This window comes from Durio zibethinus, chromosome 27 (genome assembly GCF_047325235.1).
Source record: "Durio zibethinus cultivar Kanyao isolate XHJ-2024 chromosome 27, ASM4732523v1, whole genome shotgun sequence".
Lineage (NCBI taxonomy): Eukaryota > Viridiplantae > Streptophyta > Magnoliopsida > Malvales > Malvaceae > Durio > Durio zibethinus.
The window spans coordinates 3,489,899-3,506,392 of record NC_143188.1 but is presented as its reverse complement, the minus strand read 5'-3'; the positions used below and the strand labels follow the sequence as shown (position 1 = coordinate 3,506,392).

Genomic DNA, 16,494 nt, shown 5'->3' with positions numbered 1-16,494 from the left:
TTAGAATTCCCATTCGCTTCATTTCTTAAGCTTAGAGGTATCAATACCTTTTTTATTTTCTGCAATGGTTCAAAGGGAAGGAAGCCAAAGAAGCAGATTCGATCGCAAGGAAGTGAAAGCTTGGTTTTCATCTGCCTTACCTTTACTTGGAATCTCATGCATGCAGTTCTGTTGGTCTCTTTGTTAAGAAAAATATCAAATACCTGCGAATGGAAATCTATTATAATTTTCTCAAATTTAATTATTGTTTACTAACAGGTTTCCAACAAAAATGTTATCTTCAAGCTTGAAGATGAACATTACTTAGAGAAGTCCTCCTATCCACCGTCTTCTAGGAGTTTATGTAACACACGGACTGTGCTTGATGGAATAAGAATCCTTAACATTTTCTGCCACTCCCAATGTGAATCCCATTGCGGATCCAGTCCTCTCGATGTATCCAAGCATCTCGACCAAAATCTAAAACTTCGAGGATCTGTATAAACAGGATAAAATAAACATAAGAAATACATTTGAAGTAATCTAAGGAAATCTACGTCAAGATAAGCAAAATTTCATCCCATGAAGATATTGCATAAGCAAAATGCACTAAGCAAATGTGCTTTCATTGTACCAGACACAAAAGAATATCGAACATGGAAAAGAAAAAGGATGGGAGATCACTTACAGCTCCGCCCTTCCAAGACACAAAAGTTGGATTTGTTCTCGATTGCAAAACCTATTTCACAAGAAGGGAATCCAAGAATACCAAAATCAACATCCATGCTCAAACAAATAAAGAGACAAATTATAAGGAACAGAAAACCACAAACACCCTAGAACCTAATTCAAGTGTAAAACTAACTTAAATTAATCATGAAATAATGTTGGACATAAAAGATTTTATATTTATTTTTCAGTTACAGTATATAAAAATTTAGTTAATCTACATATCACTGACGATATACACTTTTTTTGACCCCAATAGCTATGTATAGAGCACCATATTGCATTGAGCAGGAATTATTACTTATATATTCAATATTAAAATTAAGTCCATCTAAATATCACAATAGATAATATGCCCGAACTCTAACCACATTGAAGTGGCTACAAACAGGCAAAAAAGAGAGGCATAACACCTTTATAATGAAGATTAAAATTCAGCAGACTTACCTCAACAGTATCAATTACTTCAGTTGAAGGAATGGCATGTAAGATCTGCACAAATATAAAAGAACAGACAAGGATGATATGGGTGTCAGAATCACCTACAGGAACTAACTTAGGACCAATGCATTTTAAATAGCACTAAGAAATAGTCTATTATCCTGGAGAATAGTAAAAACTAGATCTCAATATGTTTCTTGTAAGTTTCTCCGCTAATCAGGGTAATAGATAAAAAATGAAAAAAAGAATGGATGTACAAAGTATAAGCATTCCGGAGCAGTTCTAAGCCAGAAATAACAGAGCATAAAAGAACCCAGCATTTATATGGTTCTCATAACTCTTGAGATGATGAATTACTAAAAAACAGAGTAAGAATCCAGTAACCAAAATTTCCACGAGGACAAAGAAATGTCAAACACAAGGTGATCTGGGAGACACTTATTACTATTTTCTTGGCAATCAATGCACTTAAGCCATTCTGAGTCAACACTGCCAATAGAGAGAACTAGGCATTTGAACTAACCCAACTTAGTACTCTTCCAGCCAGATACTTTATGATGTATGCTTCAAATTAGCAGTAAAACACACCTACTTTTATAGGTTAGGATCCTAATAGTTAGCTAGAATGCTGGATTTCAAAAAAAGACAGTTTAATTTTTTCATGCAACATGTCTTTGTAGAATACATTAACCGCAGATAATGTTAGCTAGAATCATATATGCTTAAAGTAGGAGGATAACAAATTGGGGAGAGAGAGAGAGAGAGAAACCAACGTCTCCTCCACAGCAGGAAATAGTCCACCAGTTAAAGCCACTCCACCAATCTGAAGCACAAACCAAGTTACAAGCTCAATTATTAAAAAATAAAAGCATCTCATGTGTCTACACTTCCAAAGAAACTCACCAATTGTACGCTACAGAACAATTTTCTTTGCAGGTCTATGCGACTTCCAATCAAAAAGAACCAAATGGTTAGATACGGATAGCATTATAGCTTATTAGAACATGCTTAATTAGCAGTATGCAAACCTACCAGTTAAAAAGAATGCTACTGGTTATCGCTTCTGCCAGACCAACTTTCTCTTCTTTCTTTGGTTTCATTGAAAAAAATGGGTAGTTATCCCACATTGGTAAACCAACATTAATGCCAGGATATAGACCATCTGGCATGTCAGATCTTCTTGGGAATTCAATATGCCATGTTTCTTCAAGCGTATCTTCATAGTCATGAAACCTGGATAAGCACACCATCAAAACAGTGCTAAAGGAAATAATTCAAGACTTGGACAGGTATACTAACCAACAGCAAGAGCAATAACTTGGACAATTATTATCAACCAAGAACGAGGTGGTGGAGAATACAAATCAGGAATTAAAAGTGTTGGATACAACAAACCCATTGGAGGAACTTATTTAAAACAAACCATCAAATGTAAATCCTTCAAGAAAATAAAGGAAATGATATCTGAATTCATTTGAAAACGTACATTGAGAGCAGTTAGCCTTGTCTTATGAGATCCAGCAGGCATGGCATCCTCATAAGAATGAACTATAGCTACAGCATCAAGTTCACCCTCCTATGCAACGATACATAGAAAATTACAATAAGAGTGTTTCCACAGCAAAGAAACCAAAGAGTACCAGGTCCAGGAGCCAAATGATTCACCTGGATTTCACAATAGGACTCTTTTAGCCTGTTCAGCATCAATAGATCTATAGGCTTTGTCAAAATGTCAGTACGAATTTGGGGCCATGTCTGATGATGCCTCTGAGTCCAAAGAAGGCATCTTGATATATCCTGGAAAAGGAAAAGTAAATAAAAATGACATCACCAACATGAAAAAAAAAATTGTAAGATATCTTTATTTTAATCTGAGATAGAAAGTTTTAGATGAACCCTTTAAGCTAATGGGCATAAACAAATTTCACCAACATCAATATTAGCAAAACATTCATCAATGAAGCTTCTTCCTTTGCCAACCCTACTCTTACATTTGCAGCGCCTAAGCAAATTGCAAACAAATTAGTTCATTAATTTTGGTTTTTTTTTTATTTTGGGAAATTTTGTTAAAAAAAAAAAAAGAGAAAGGAAAAAGGAAGTACCGGGGTTGATGATGACGAGATTGGAGCCACGAACCAGGAGGAGTTGAGAAGGAATAACCGTTTTCAAATAATCCTGCAAAAACGAAAATGAAAATTAAAAAATTATTATATATATTAAAAAAAATTTCAATGAAACTAGGTTTTTCTAGTTTCACCATAATGAGAAGCTAAAAGGGATGAGCTAGTTCTTGAATTTTGAAGAAATTCCAGCTTTGTTATTTCTTCTTCACTTCTTTTTCTGTCCCTTTTCTTCTTGGTTTTTCACTTTCAGTAGAGAACCCACGGCGACGATCACCAAATTCGTTTGTTTGTGAAGGATAAAACGAGAAACGGTGCGTTGAGGCTTTGTTAGCTTTGTTCCATCAAAAGTCAGAGCCTTATTTTTGGGTAAGAGCCCAGAAGAAATGGGCTGGCATGATGTGAAGGGAAAGCTGTATTTTTTCTTTTTTTAACTTAAATCACAGCTTGAATTAAAATATTTTGTAAATCTTCAGTATTGTATTTATGGTCCAAAAATCTTTAGTATTGTATTTATGGTTTGTTATTAGAGTCCTAAATTTTGAATTTTAATAATTAAAATTCAAATATTAATTGCCTCAAATACAAAAAAAAAAAATTTATTGCAGGCATCGTATTCTTGGAGTTCTAGTTTGTAATACTAATGTTAAACTATTCCAGGCATAAAAACATGACTCAGACAATTTACATTCACCATAGCAACTTCATGACTGGAAGTGGAAACAATACGTAAATAAAGGTAAGGTGCAAAAATCATAATCTAAGGTCAATAATGGAAAAGAATAATCAAAACTGAAACCGATGATCCTGATATTTTCGTATCCTCTGTGAATGCGCCCTATCTCCTGAACTTATAATCTTTCTTTCTTCATTATTGCATACATGAATGGCTGCATGAAACATTAATGAGTGCCGAAGGTATTGCTGTCATAAAGGGCAGGCATGATTCCAGCACTATAAAATCTATCATAAGCCATTTGGAGTCTAAACTAGCAAATAGAAGAATTCATTAAAACCCTAAACTTTGAACTCAAAATCATATTGTCACAGAAAATAAACAAGGGGAAAACGAATCGAGTTTTCAAATGTTTCAGTGAATAAAGAACAATAAAAACTTAGCAACTCCTAAAATTTGGAAACAATCAGTATTTGACTAGATCTGCAAATTATTATCTGGTGTTGCACAGCAACTACTTGACATCATTTCTATATGAAGCGTTGAAGAACTTTCCAATCTTCACCATCTACCTTTTTCAATATATCTAAGCAGCTTTTGGCTTTGGGACCTTCATCTTTAGTTGCCTCTTTGGTATCGAGTTCTTCATCCCCCAGAAGAAAATTAATGCACCACATTGTGCAACACAGTGCCATTGATTAAAAAGAAAAAAGAAAAATCAATGATGTTCTCACATCAAAATGCCTGTAAACACTTTAGATATGCATTTGTACATACCTGCAAGAAATCACTGAGCAGAACAGAGTACCGAGGCTCTTTGGGACCATAGTTGTAAAAATCATAGAGAATAGGAGTGCTAACCAGCAAGTAGACAAACTATGGCAAAAAAAAGGACAATTAAATGAGACATAAAAGTAGAAGCAGAAGAAAATGGTAGGTGCATGTTCAAATATAAACTTCCTTTTACATTTCAAATGTAATCAAAAAAATCACCCAAAAGAAATAAAATTCTTACCAGGAGGAAGGCTCCAAAGCCATGGCCAAATACAAATAGAATAGCACCAAGTCCCTTTAAGGCAATGGCAGTTGCAACTAATTGTCTAACCTGTGTAAAAAAGTATCCATGTCAGAAAAGAAAGTACAACTAGAGCAATATGAAAAAGATAAATCATATTGACAAGAACTTAATAAATCAAAATAAGAAAGAAAAGTCATTACAAGTTATTTAGAGAGAATAATAATATCTTACTTCAATATGTGGCAAATTCATATGGAGTTGAGAAGATATATGTTTCTTAGCAAGATCAAGCTTTGGTATCAACTCCTTCGCTGCAGGCCAGCCATCAACCCCAAATTCATTGAACCTGCCAACATATTGAATATGTCATTATATCTACAGGATATCATTAGTGTTTTATGACCAGTCCTAGCCAAACTCTTTATACACTATATCCCATCTTATCAGTATAGGTGCAATTACTACGAATAATATGAAAAGTTATGGAGAAATTATAGGTACAGAAACTTGCTATGCCAATAATTTAAACATCAGTGATAAAATTAAGGCTTAACAATTTACTAATATGAAAAGTCATGGAGAAATTAAACGTACTTCCATATGGAGAATAAACTTCCCATAATTCAGTTCCTCTGAAGTGAAGTCAGCCTGATGCGAAGCACCAAAAACAACAGCATATATAGTACATGAAAAACCACAATAATGTTATAGCAAGGCCCACAGTAACAAGTAGCCTCATCTAGAGTTTGGCTTTCACCAAACCAGAGGATTGGGAGAATACCTTCTGATATGGTTTTATTTTTAGGTGTTTAAATAGATTAAACAGAGGATTAAGCATTGACTCCATGTTCCAGGGTGCATCAAACATCCAGGAAGACTTATCACCCTCTGTAACTATAGAAGTGTGAATCTAAAAGCTGCCAAACATGACAAAAAAGGGTCAATATACCCTCAAAGACTCCAGATTTAAGCTAAAACAAATATTCATTTAGTTAAAAAAAAAATCTAAAACTTTTACCTTAAAAATAGCATGATTGCTTGCATACTACTAAGTGTTGTTGGAGCAGCTGTACACCCACCAAGAACTTTAACCTTGTTAGAATATACAAGGGGATTTACCCATTTTGCCTAATCCATTGGAAGCCGACCAATCTAAAATTCAATAACAAAAATTATAAAAAAAAAATACCCCAGAAAAAATACTATCAATTAAGTGAAGGTGAAATAGACTAACCTCCCCTTAGTGCTTCGTTGAGAAGCGAACAATAAATTAAAGCTTGCAACTGGCTGCTGGAGAAGGGAAAGTGAAGTAAACAATCTCATTATCCAACAACTTGTTCTTCCCTTTGGTTGTTGAAAGTTGAAACTGCATTAACTATTGTCCTTCCAACCAAGTACCAACCAAGTTCTTCAGTGAAATCCCCATCTTCCACCAGAACATCTTTCACTCTCCTCTCTTCAAAAGCTTATTTCTTTACATCAAGCGGGTTTTACAACCCTTTAGAACACTAAAAATCAGGTTCCTTTTTCAATAATGGAAGGTTCTGATTATTTGATTTCATCTCTACAATTTCAGAGGCCTTGACCAGAGCAGCATAAACAGAATCAACAATCTCTTTTTTTTTATCCCGGTTTTGAGAGTATCAAGAGATTGAACCTTAGTATTTATTAACTGAAGAAATTCAACAAAAGACATCCTTGACTTTGAATCTTCATTCTTGGCTTTGGGTTCCTCTCTGATATCCGAAGCCATTTCTTCCATCACTGGGACATCATTCTCAAACCCCAAACCAGGCCCCTCATTTACTTTAATCTCCTTATTTTCTTTCATCAAAACTTTGCTTTCAATCCCTAAATCAAGCTCTTTCTTCAGTTTAATCTCCTTATTTTCTTTCATCAAAACAGTGCTTTCAATCCCCAAATCAGGCTCTTCCTTCACTTTCAAAAAAGGCTCCTCCTTCACTTGGGTTCTAACGGGCTTAGATTCTTCAAATTGATCACCTGAGCTGATCAGGGTAGAAACGGGAAACCCAGTCGCAGTTACCATTCGACAAACAGTATCTGACCGGAGACAAGAATCAAGGTCGTTAGGGAGCAACTTAACGATAGATGTTATCCAGGGCCGATTGGATTTGTTGAACCTTCTTATCTTTTACCGAGTCTATATCCATGGCCTCCATATCTGATTATCTTCACCCAGTAGGAGAAGAAAAATAGAGAGAGATAAAGAAAGGGAGGGACATTTAGGGGGTAAAAATAGAGGAGAATAAGGGATTTGGGAGGGTTTTAGTGTTGTATCGAATATATTTTCGGCGCCAAAATGATTTTACCACTTTGGGATTTTCGCGGTTATTTTCGTGTTAAAGTTTTAGGCACGAAAGGGGGTTGGTTAAAAAGAGTCAGTCATTTTTTATGTTTTCGAGGTTATTCTAGCGGCAGACTACCGGTACCAGGTCATTTTGTAAGGAAAGTAACTTTTTGTCATTGTTATTTTATTTTATTTTTTTTAATTTTAAAGGGAATCACTCAGCGTTTTTTAAATGATTAATTATTGGATAAATAATTCTAGGACTGTCTGTTAGATCTGTTAACGGATTGGGTACGAAGTTGATGAAATATTTCTATCTTCATCCGTAATTTTTAATATTATATTTATCGTTACACTTATATTCAATGTTTATTTTAAATTTATATTTATTTTCATAATTATTTATTGAATATGAGTAATTATTATACCTGTAATTCTTTTAAAAAATAAAAGTAAAATTTATTTTTTTATTTTTATCTTCACATTTATATATTTTTTAAATACAAATATATTCATTCTAATTAATTTAAAATAAACTTTATATTATTAAAAATTAATTTATTAAATATATAAAAATATATAATATAAATATAAAATGAGTACTATATTATCCATCATTATTTCTAATAAAAAATTTAAAACCATACCGTCTTCATTCTCAAATTTAATACATATTTCCATTTCATTAGGATAAAAAATAATATTGACATCTCTGGTGCCTATTAGCCATTAACACTCATAGGTTTGGGCTAGGTCCACGAGCTGGGCCCTTTGATCAATCTTTGCTTATGTCTTTTTAGCTTGAGCTTAGTCCAGTCCCATGAGAATTATTAAGGGTTCAATGTATTTTAAAAGCCTCAAAATGTAATTACTCGTTGAAGCTCATTTAAGTAAGTGTATTTTAAATTTATTATTTAAATATTATATATTTTATAGTAATATTTAAATTTTAAAAATTATTTATTCAATAATAAACTATTCTCACCAGTCTAATTGAATCATTTGAGACTATAAAATTTTATCCAAAGCTCAACCGAAACATGTTTATCCAATTTCAAGTTATTTTTGTTTTTATTAAGTATTTATTTTGATAGATGGTTAAATTTGTTTCAATTAAATTAAAATAATAATGGTAATGAAATTAATTATTATAATAATAAAATTAAAAAGTTTATAATTAAAATATATATTTAAATATAAATAAAACGATGGTCTTGAAATTAAGTATCACGATATAATTGGCCTAAAAAATAAGTTTGGATGTGTGATAAAATTCAAATTTAAATAATTTATAATTTTATTTAAATTTAGTTTAATAATATATTTAAACTATTATATATATATATATACATATATTAACAAAAGTTTGATTTAACTTGCCAAATAATTAAATCCATTTCTTAAAGAGAGGACGGGCTGCATCAAGTGCAAGAACTTGGTGGTAAAGAATGGAATATCTTTAGAAAAGGGAAAATACACCCTTTGAAACATTGAGAAGGAAATAATCTATGCCAATGTTGTTGTCTCTCTAAACAAACTAAAAGAATCATATTCAAACTTAAATTCTAAACTTGAAAATTACTTTTAAATTTATATTATTATATTAGATAAAATAAAGATAATAAAGCAATATTATATTCTTTTATAACCTCATCAGATTTTTTTTTTAAATACTGTCAAAAGTGTCAAAAGATAATAAACCAAATTCTCTTCTTTTGATGTTTGTTTCCAGGATTCGAAGGAAAGAACAAGCAACATTAAAACCATAGTGATCTTAAATGCCTCCTGAACATCATTTTTTTGCGATCTTAGACACAAAACCAGTTTGAAAGTTGAGAGAAAAAAAAAAAAGGAAAGATAGAGTTACAACATTTTGGGCGTTCACCTAACTAATCATTAATTGAAATTTCAAGGTAGTGTCTTATTTCAAAATTTTCTAGAAAAATATTATGATCTCTTCATTTTTCAAATTCCTCTAATTGGCTAATCCTATTAAAGTTCAAAGCAAACATAAAGTTTAACTTACACTAATATAGTTGTATTTAAGAAACGACATTTAACAAATTTATAATTTAAATATCAATGTTTATAATTTTTTATATTCAAGTTATTACTCTCTTTATAAAAAAAAAAAAAAGTTAGAAATCAATATCCACCCATTTTAACTCCCATGAATGCCTTAAAAGGGTTTTTTTTTTTTTTTTCTAAAAAGCCTTCAAACTACAGTCTTGCTCATGGCATAATTATTGAGTGCAGTGTTTAAGTCTTCATGTACAATTTAAAATGTCATAATCAATAAGCAATTAGCATTTAACCAAAATAAAATAAAATAAAATAATAAATTGCAATTTATAAATTTATTCTACATATATCAAATAAATTTTAAGCTATTAAATTTATTTAAAAAATTGTTTGTTGACAAAAAATATAGAGCTGATTTCAACCATATAGTACAAACGAAACCAATTTCAACCATAGAATAAAACAAATCCATCAAATTACTCAAACCTAATAATAGTAAAGATGGAGTATTATTTGAGTTTTAAATTTGATTTATACAACCACACTCAATTAATAATTTACAAGGGAATAAAATTATTACGTAAAAAAAGTCCTTAAATGTCTAAATCAAAGTCTCATTATTAATTTCAAAATCCCATCAAAAGGAAGCCTACATATAAACCATGATTTGGTTTAATTTTGCATAGTACAATATCACCTAAAGTTGAATGACTTTTTTTTGTCAAATAATCTAAGGGTTAGACTCCATGAGAGTACCTTAGCATCATCACCCCTTCATTGAAAATGGACGTACCATCATGTTTTAACCTAAGCTATTGAATTAGATTTTATGATGTTGCGTGTTGGAAGGGTTTGAGAAAAAAATTTATTGAATTACTAAAGCCTACATGACATAACATAAATTTTTATTCTTTAATAATTACTAAAGCCTAAATGAGAAAAATTTTATTATTTTAAAACATCATTTACTAAAACCTACATGATAAAACATCAAATTTTTATTATTTTGTAGAATTTTTTAAAGTTCAATTTGCAGGTAAACCTTAAATAAAGAACATTTTAAAAAATTATGAGAAAGAAAGAGAAAAAGATTAACCGTAAAGCTTTTGGTAAGTGGTAACCCCCTTATTTTAAATCTATTAGAGATATGTCAATATATCTATTGGGTGGATAGAAGCAATAGATCTATAAGAAAGGGACTAAAATCCCAACAAAACAAAAGCAATTTGGTATATAAAGAAACATGGAATCAACACTAAAAGTAAGTACCTAGGTTGAAGGTGGCGACTACTTTTTCTTTCTTGCTCGATGAAAGGCAACTCAATAAGAGCTACTATAGAATCTAAATCTGGCTTTGTTGCTTGAAAGCTTGACTTTCTTCTTTTCTAGTGTCATTACTTTCTTTGTTGAAATGGAAGAAGGGAATAGATGGAAGCTACGAGAGGTATAAATGAGGTAAGTAGGGTGGATGGAAAAAAGTTTGAAAAGTTGAGACAGGGTTAGAGTTAGACAAATTGGAGGTAGAAAAAAATAGGAAACCCTAAAAAAAATTACATATATATATATATATATATACACATACACACAAAGATATTTTGGCAAATATTCTACGTTAGGTCGGGTTTCATATAAAGCTACCTTCGACCTGAATCCATCGTTCAAAAAAATAAAACTAACTCGACCAAACTCGAAATCTATTTTTTCAAAAAAAAAATACAATCTTATAAGATCAGGTTAGGTTGGAACCTGACAGTTTTGAGTTAATTTATCATCCCTAGTCAAGCCAGTTTATATGGAAAGTAACTTTTTCTCACAACTTTAATCACCTTTTTTTAGTAATTTTTTTCTATTTTAGTGAGAATCACAAAATGCAGTGTTATTTTGGAAATGATTAATTATTAGATAAAAAATCTTGAGTGTTTATTAGGGATCTAAATACAGGGTAGAGCAATTTTTGTCTTCATTCTCGATTTTTTAGATTATGCATTTATATTTATCTTTGTACTCATATTTAACATATATTTTAAATATATTTTAATTTCCATTGATATTTAATAAATATGGATAATCTTTGTACTCATAGTGTTTTTTTAAAAAATAAAAATAAAAAATTAGCTTTCATTTTATTTTTATCTTGTAAATTTATGTAATTTTTTTTATAAACATATACTTTTTAAATATAAAAATATTAATTCTAATTAATCAAAAATAAAATTTATATTATTAAATAAAAATTAATTTATTAAATAGATATAAATATATAAGATATTAGGTAGGTGTTATATTACCAATATTTATACCCATGCCTGTTACAAAATTTAAAGCCATAACCATTTCTGCTTTTATTTTTAAAATTTAATTATTAAAGAAAAAATTAAATTTCTCGAATTTGGATAAAGTTAAAATTTTTAATGCTAAAACCCATTAACACCCATAGGTTTGAGCTAGGTCCATAAGCTCGGCCTTGATGATCAATCTTTGCGTACATCTTTTTACTTTAAGCTCAGTCCACTCCAATGAGAAATGTTAAGGGATTAGTGTATTTTAAAACCTAAAACCCGAACTACTCATTCAAGCCCATTTAAGTTAGTGTATTTTAAATTTATTATTTAAATATTAAATATTTTATATTAATATTTGAATTTTAAAAAATAATTATCTAATAATAAACTATTCTCACCAATCTAATCGAATCATGCGAGACTTGAGAATTTTTATCCAAATCCCACCTGAAAATATGTATAAGTATTTATTCAGATAAGCGATAAAATTTATTTTTATTAAATTAAAAATAATAATGATATTGAAATTAATTATTGTAATAGTTAAATTTAATAAATTTATGATTGGGATATATGTTTAAATATAAATATAATAATATTATTGAGAATAAAATGTTATAATTAAAAAAATATTTTCTATTTTAATTTTACACTAAGATAATTAATCGGCCAATTAACCACCTTAAAGTTAAAATTATTTAACTTTTTTCTTTCTAGTCTTCGCTTGAAAGAGTAGTGGACGCAACACTTTTACGGATTTCCATCCAAATGCACCACGCAATGCAGCTGGCTTAAAAAATGAGTATGGATCCCATTATACCAAATGTGTGATAGAATCCAAATAAAGGCCAAATAATTCATAATTTTATTTAAATTTAGTTTAATATAATATTTAAACTATTATAATATATATACTAATAAAAGTTTGATTCTAAACTTGGCAAATAATTAAATCTAATTCTTAAAGAAAGGACAGGTAGCATCAACTGCAATAATTAGGTGGTAAAGATTGGGATATCTTTGGAAAAGGAAAAGTACACCCTCTAAAATATTGAGAAAAAAATAATCTATGCCTTTGTTGCTATCTCTCTAAACAAACTAAAAGAATTATATTCAAACTTAAATTCTAAACTTGCAAATTATTTTAAATTTATATTATTATATTAGACAAAATAAAGATAATAAAGCAATATTCTCTTCTTTTGATGTTTCTTACCATGATTAGAGGGAAAGAACAAGTAATATAAAAACCATAGTGATCTTAAATGCCTCCTGAGCAACATTTTTTTGTTATCTTAGACACAAACCCAGTTTGAGAGTTGAGAGATCAAAAAAAAAAAAAAGGAAAGATGGAGTTGCAACATTTTGGGCATTCACATCCGTTTGTGGTGTCCAATGAAATCAAAGAAGCAAACTGCTCAATGTGCGGGGAGGCGGTGTCGGCTCCAACCTTTTGTTGTGTTGAATGTGGATTTTACCTCCACATAAAATGCGCTGAGGCACCCTCGGAGATTCATCATCCTTTCCATCCCAATCATCCTCTTGTTCTTTTACCAAAGCCACCATACGAGCTGGGGGCAAGTTGCGATTTCTGCGGCGAAAAGTGTGAGCTCTTTGTTTATCATTGTCCTTGTAATTTAGACTTTCATATCAAATGTGGTTTATTTACCCTTAACATTGCTGAAAAGAAACTTGGAGAGCTTGAACACGTGGCCATCAAAGATCCATTGATCTCCATTGAAGATGGTCAAAAACAACTTGAAACCGCCGAGTGTTTTGGGTGTTGGGAACCATTATTAGAATCTGCATACTTTTCTCTTGATTCTGGGTTTCACCTACATAAGAAATGTGCTGAGCTTCCTCATGAAATCAATCACCCCCTTCACAACAAACATCCTCTCATTTTACAGTTTAATGGTGGACGCTTCTCTTGTAAAATATGTCTACAAGAGCCATCTACCAAGGGATTTATTTATTTTTGTTTGCCTTGTGAGTTTGCCCTTCATATTAAATGTGCCGAGTTACCTCCTCAAATCAATCACCCCTGTCACCGGAGACATCCTCTTATTTTACAATTTAATAGTGACAATCTTCCCTGCAAGATATGCCAAGAAACCCAACTCCAAACTTTTGTTTATTGTTGTTCATCTTGCAAGTTTTCCCTTCATATTGAGTGTGCCTCACCACCGCTTACCATTAAAGGAAAAAATCACCAACACCCATTCACCCTGTCTTGGAAACGACACTCCTTCATTTGTGATGCATGTGGCCTCAAGGGGGATTATGCTGCCTATACATGTTTTGCATGCGACCTTCTAATCCACAAAAAATGCATTTCACTACCACCCATCATCAAAGTCCCACGACATCACCATCCCATTTTCCATAACTATTTCCTTCCTGAGAATGAGTTCAAAAATTGGGATTGCGAATTTTGTGATACTGAAGTGGATATAGAGTATGGGAGTTATTGTTGCTTGGATTGCAATTTTATTGCCCATGTGAAATGTGCGACAGAGAGAGAAGGTTGGTACGTTGTAATTGAGGCAAAAGATGAGGATGAGAAGCTTCATGATGATGATGGTTCTATTAATCCCATCACTTGTGTAACCGAGAAAAATGAAAGTGGAGAAATAGCAAAAATAAAACATTTCAGCCATGCACATAACCTAATATTAAGTGACGACAATATCATGGAGAATGATAAATGTTGTGATGGTTGCACGCTACTCATCTCAAATTCATTTTACTATTGTTCATCCCAGTGTGATTTCTTTCTTCACAAAACTTGTAGTAAATTGCCAACTAGGAAGAAGCAATTCTGGTCTCATAGATGTCTACAACCTCTCGTCATTGCTGTCGGCTACCTTTTCAAATGTAGATTTTGTCGTTTTGAGTGTAATGGCTTTTCCTATAAATGTAATGCATGTAATGATCACTATTGTCTTCGATGTGCAATTGTTGATTATAGGATCATACATCAAGCACATGAACACCCTCTCTTCTTTAATCGTAATTATGAAGGATGGTGCAGTGCTTGCGGTGTTACGGGGAGCAGTCCATTTAGATGTAAGCGTTGCAATTTCTCTTTGTGTACAAATTGTTTAGGGCTACCGTTTACAAATGGACACAAGTGTGATAAACATCCACTTGCACTCACTTATCATGAGGGTAATGGTTATTCAGAATATCATTATTGTGACATCTGTGAACAAGAAAGAGATCCGAATCTTTGGTTTTATCATTGTGCTACATGTGAGACTTCTGCTCATCCTAAATGTGTTCTTGGAAGGTATGGGTTTATCAAACCAGGAAGCATTTACAAAGAAAATGATCTGCATCCACACCCTCTCACTTTTGTGAAGAAGACTCATTTTTATCCTGCATGTCAAAAATGTTGTAAACCCTGCGAAGATTTGGCTCTTGAATGTGCAGAGTCAACGTGCAATTATGTTGTCCATTGGGAATGTGTAAAACCTCCTTACCTCAATGGTCCTCCTAGAGTCAGTAGTAAAAGGCCAATTGCACTGTATAAAACTCAGACAGATGCCATGGCTCCTGATAGTTAAAGATCATAGCCATTTCAAGTTTGCTGGAAAAGGCGACGATTCTGATGAACAAGGTGTGTTCCTTTTCTTTTTTTATCATCGTGACTTAGCTTTTCAGTTTTAAGTGTAAAATGTCCATTACAAACTGTTTAAGCCATCTAATTAAAGGGCGAAGTTTTGTGTTTTAGCCATAAAAAAAAAATGTATATGTAAAATGCATGCCTTGCAAAGTAGTATTTTCAGCAGATTCCTTTATGCTTTTATGATAATTTTGCTTTGCCTCTTCAGTCTTCACTTGTTTTGTAGAATTAAAATAGACAGGATTTGGGACACTTATTACACTCAATAAACTTAGAAACCATCACCCCTGACATGGCTCATCAACTATATTTAAAATAGGTGTTACCATAGGCGATTTCAATTATATTGGAATTAAACCAAGTTTTATATTTTTATTATTGTTTTTTATCTTTTTTACTATAATTAGTATTTTATTTTATTTTATCTTACTATATTTTATCTCATTTACTATTATTATTATTATTATTATTATTATTTTATTTATAAGTCGATTTTAGAATTTTAGTATAAATATGTTATATTCTTTAAAGTTTGTAAAAGGATACGATTATTTTTAATAAAACTTTGAGTACGGTTAAAAAAAAAAACTTGTAGGACCCAATTGGTGTACATAAAAATTGTTTGATTGTGTAGTAGTTTCGGTTAAATTATCATTTGAATTCATTAATTGACAATTAGTTAAATTAATAAAATGATTTGTTTTTAAAACTTGAGGTGATTGAAAAAATACTCCTAATTTTGTGATTCCTTAGAATCCCCATTAGCTTCATTTCCCAAGCTTAGAGGTATTAATTCCTTCTTTATTTTCTGCAAGGGTTCAAAGGGAAGGAAGCCACAGTAGCAGATTCGATCGCAAGGAGGTGAAAGGTTGGTTTTCATCTGCCTTACCTTTACTTGGAGTCGCATGCATGCAGTTCTGTTGGTCTCTTTGTTAAGAAAAATATCAAATACTTGTGCTGATCCTTGGAATTGAGGAGAGTTGCTGAATTAACTTCTATTTTAAGTATAAAATAATTGGGATTCATCTCAAATTTGTGTGTTGTGTGCTTTAATCTATCATGTTGTTGGTGTTGTTATTGTCGTTTTATGAGCTACTTTAATATATTTTTTATTGGATCAAATGAATGGAAACCATATTATAATTTTCTCAAATTTAATTATTGTGAATCTAGATTTCTCTTATAAGGAGCTGTGATTATTGTATATTAGCATTGTTGGTTACTGGACATATTATTGAGGCTATATATTAGAAAGGGGATTAAGACAAAATTTGTCATTATATAATATTGG

General features: G+C 31.4%; 3 protein-coding genes across 11 annotated transcripts; 1 reads left to right on the top strand and 2 right to left on the bottom strand.

Moving 5' to 3' along the window:
- Nucleotides 1-200: 200 nt before the first annotated feature.
- LOC111279851 (actin-related protein 9-like) lies at nt 201-3,734 on the bottom strand. 4 transcript variants are annotated; one of them, XM_089756645.1, is made up of 11 exons: nt 3,407-3,733; nt 3,252-3,324; nt 3,046-3,151; nt 2,815-2,946; nt 2,636-2,725; nt 2,182-2,382; nt 2,053-2,095; nt 1,919-1,972; nt 1,156-1,200; nt 668-718; nt 201-475 (listed from the first exon to the last, which is right to left on the bottom strand). In XM_089756645.1, coding segments are annotated over exons 5-11 (492 nt in total). In that variant the 5' UTR covers nt 2,638-2,725; nt 2,815-2,946; nt 3,046-3,151; nt 3,252-3,324; nt 3,407-3,733; the 3' UTR covers nt 201-379. The 4 variants fall into 4 exon arrangements, with proteins under 4 accessions (XP_089612771.1, XP_089612770.1, XP_089612773.1 ...); XM_089756644.1 differs by having other exon boundaries at nt 3,082-3,151; XM_089756647.1 differs by having other exon boundaries at nt 2,815-3,151; nt 3,407-3,734.
- Nucleotides 3,735-4,278: 544 nt separating this feature from the next.
- LOC111279707 (uncharacterized) lies at nt 4,279-7,427 on the bottom strand. 4 transcript variants are annotated; one of them, XM_089756649.1, is made up of 7 exons: nt 5,982-6,117; nt 5,745-5,880; nt 5,558-5,611; nt 5,195-5,309; nt 4,961-5,050; nt 4,723-4,821; nt 4,279-4,633 (listed from the first exon to the last, which is right to left on the bottom strand). In XM_089756649.1, the coding sequence occupies exons 3-7, from the start codon at nt 5,581-5,583 to the stop codon at nt 4,532-4,534; spliced, it is 432 nt and encodes a 143-aa protein (XP_089612775.1). In that variant the 5' UTR covers nt 5,584-5,611; nt 5,745-5,880; nt 5,982-6,117; the 3' UTR covers nt 4,279-4,531. The 4 variants fall into 4 exon arrangements, with proteins under 4 accessions (XP_089612775.1, XP_089612776.1, XP_089612774.1 ...); XM_089756650.1 differs by lacking the exons at nt 5,558-5,611; nt 5,745-5,880 and adding an exon at nt 6,198-7,427 and having other exon boundaries at nt 5,982-6,115; XM_089756648.1 differs by having other exon boundaries at nt 5,558-5,880.
- A 5,246-nt stretch (nt 7,428-12,673) lies between these two features.
- Nucleotides 12,674-16,235, top strand: LOC111280080 (uncharacterized). Of its 3 annotated transcripts, none has more exons than XM_089756679.1 (2): nt 12,674-14,644; nt 14,868-15,080. In XM_089756679.1, exons 1-2 carry the CDS (start codon nt 12,925-12,927, stop codon nt 14,936-14,938), a joined length of 1,791 nt encoding a protein of 596 aa, XP_089612805.1. In that variant the 5' UTR covers nt 12,674-12,924; the 3' UTR covers nt 14,939-15,080. The 3 variants fall into 3 exon arrangements, with proteins under 3 accessions (XP_089612805.1, XP_022722969.2, XP_022722968.2); XM_022867234.2 differs by adding an exon at nt 16,028-16,235 and having other exon boundaries at nt 12,682-15,197; XM_022867233.2 differs by adding an exon at nt 16,019-16,235 and having other exon boundaries at nt 12,684-15,197.
- Nucleotides 16,236-16,494: the final 259 nt, after the last annotated feature.

Excerpts from the sequence above, each read along its gene's own strand:
- LOC111279851 (XM_089756647.1), bottom strand. Across the intron at positions 1,973-2,052 it reads TGTTCTGTAGCGTACAATTG|ATTGGTGGAGTGGCTTTAAC; the intron begins GTGAGTTTCTTT and ends TTTGTGCTTCAG. Across the intron at positions 1,201-1,918 it reads CTGCTGTGGAGGAGACGTTG|ATCTTACATGCCATTCCTTC; the intron begins GTTTCTCTCTCT and ends ATATTTGTGCAG.
- LOC111279707 (XM_089756650.1), bottom strand. The coding sequence starts at position 6,007 with ATGCAAGCAATCATGCTATTTTTAAG. Across the intron at positions 5,051-5,194 it reads TGAATTTGCCACATATTGAA|GTTAGACAATTAGTTGCAAC; the intron begins GTAAGATATTAT and ends TTTTTTACACAG. Across the intron at positions 4,634-4,722 it reads TGCTCAGTGATTTCTTGCAG|TGTGTTGCACAATGTGGTGC; the intron begins GTATGTACAAAT and ends AATCAATGGCAC.
- LOC111280080 (XM_022867234.2), top strand. The coding sequence starts at position 12,925 with ATGGAGTTGCAACATTTTGGGCATTCACATCCGTTTGTGGTGTCCAAT.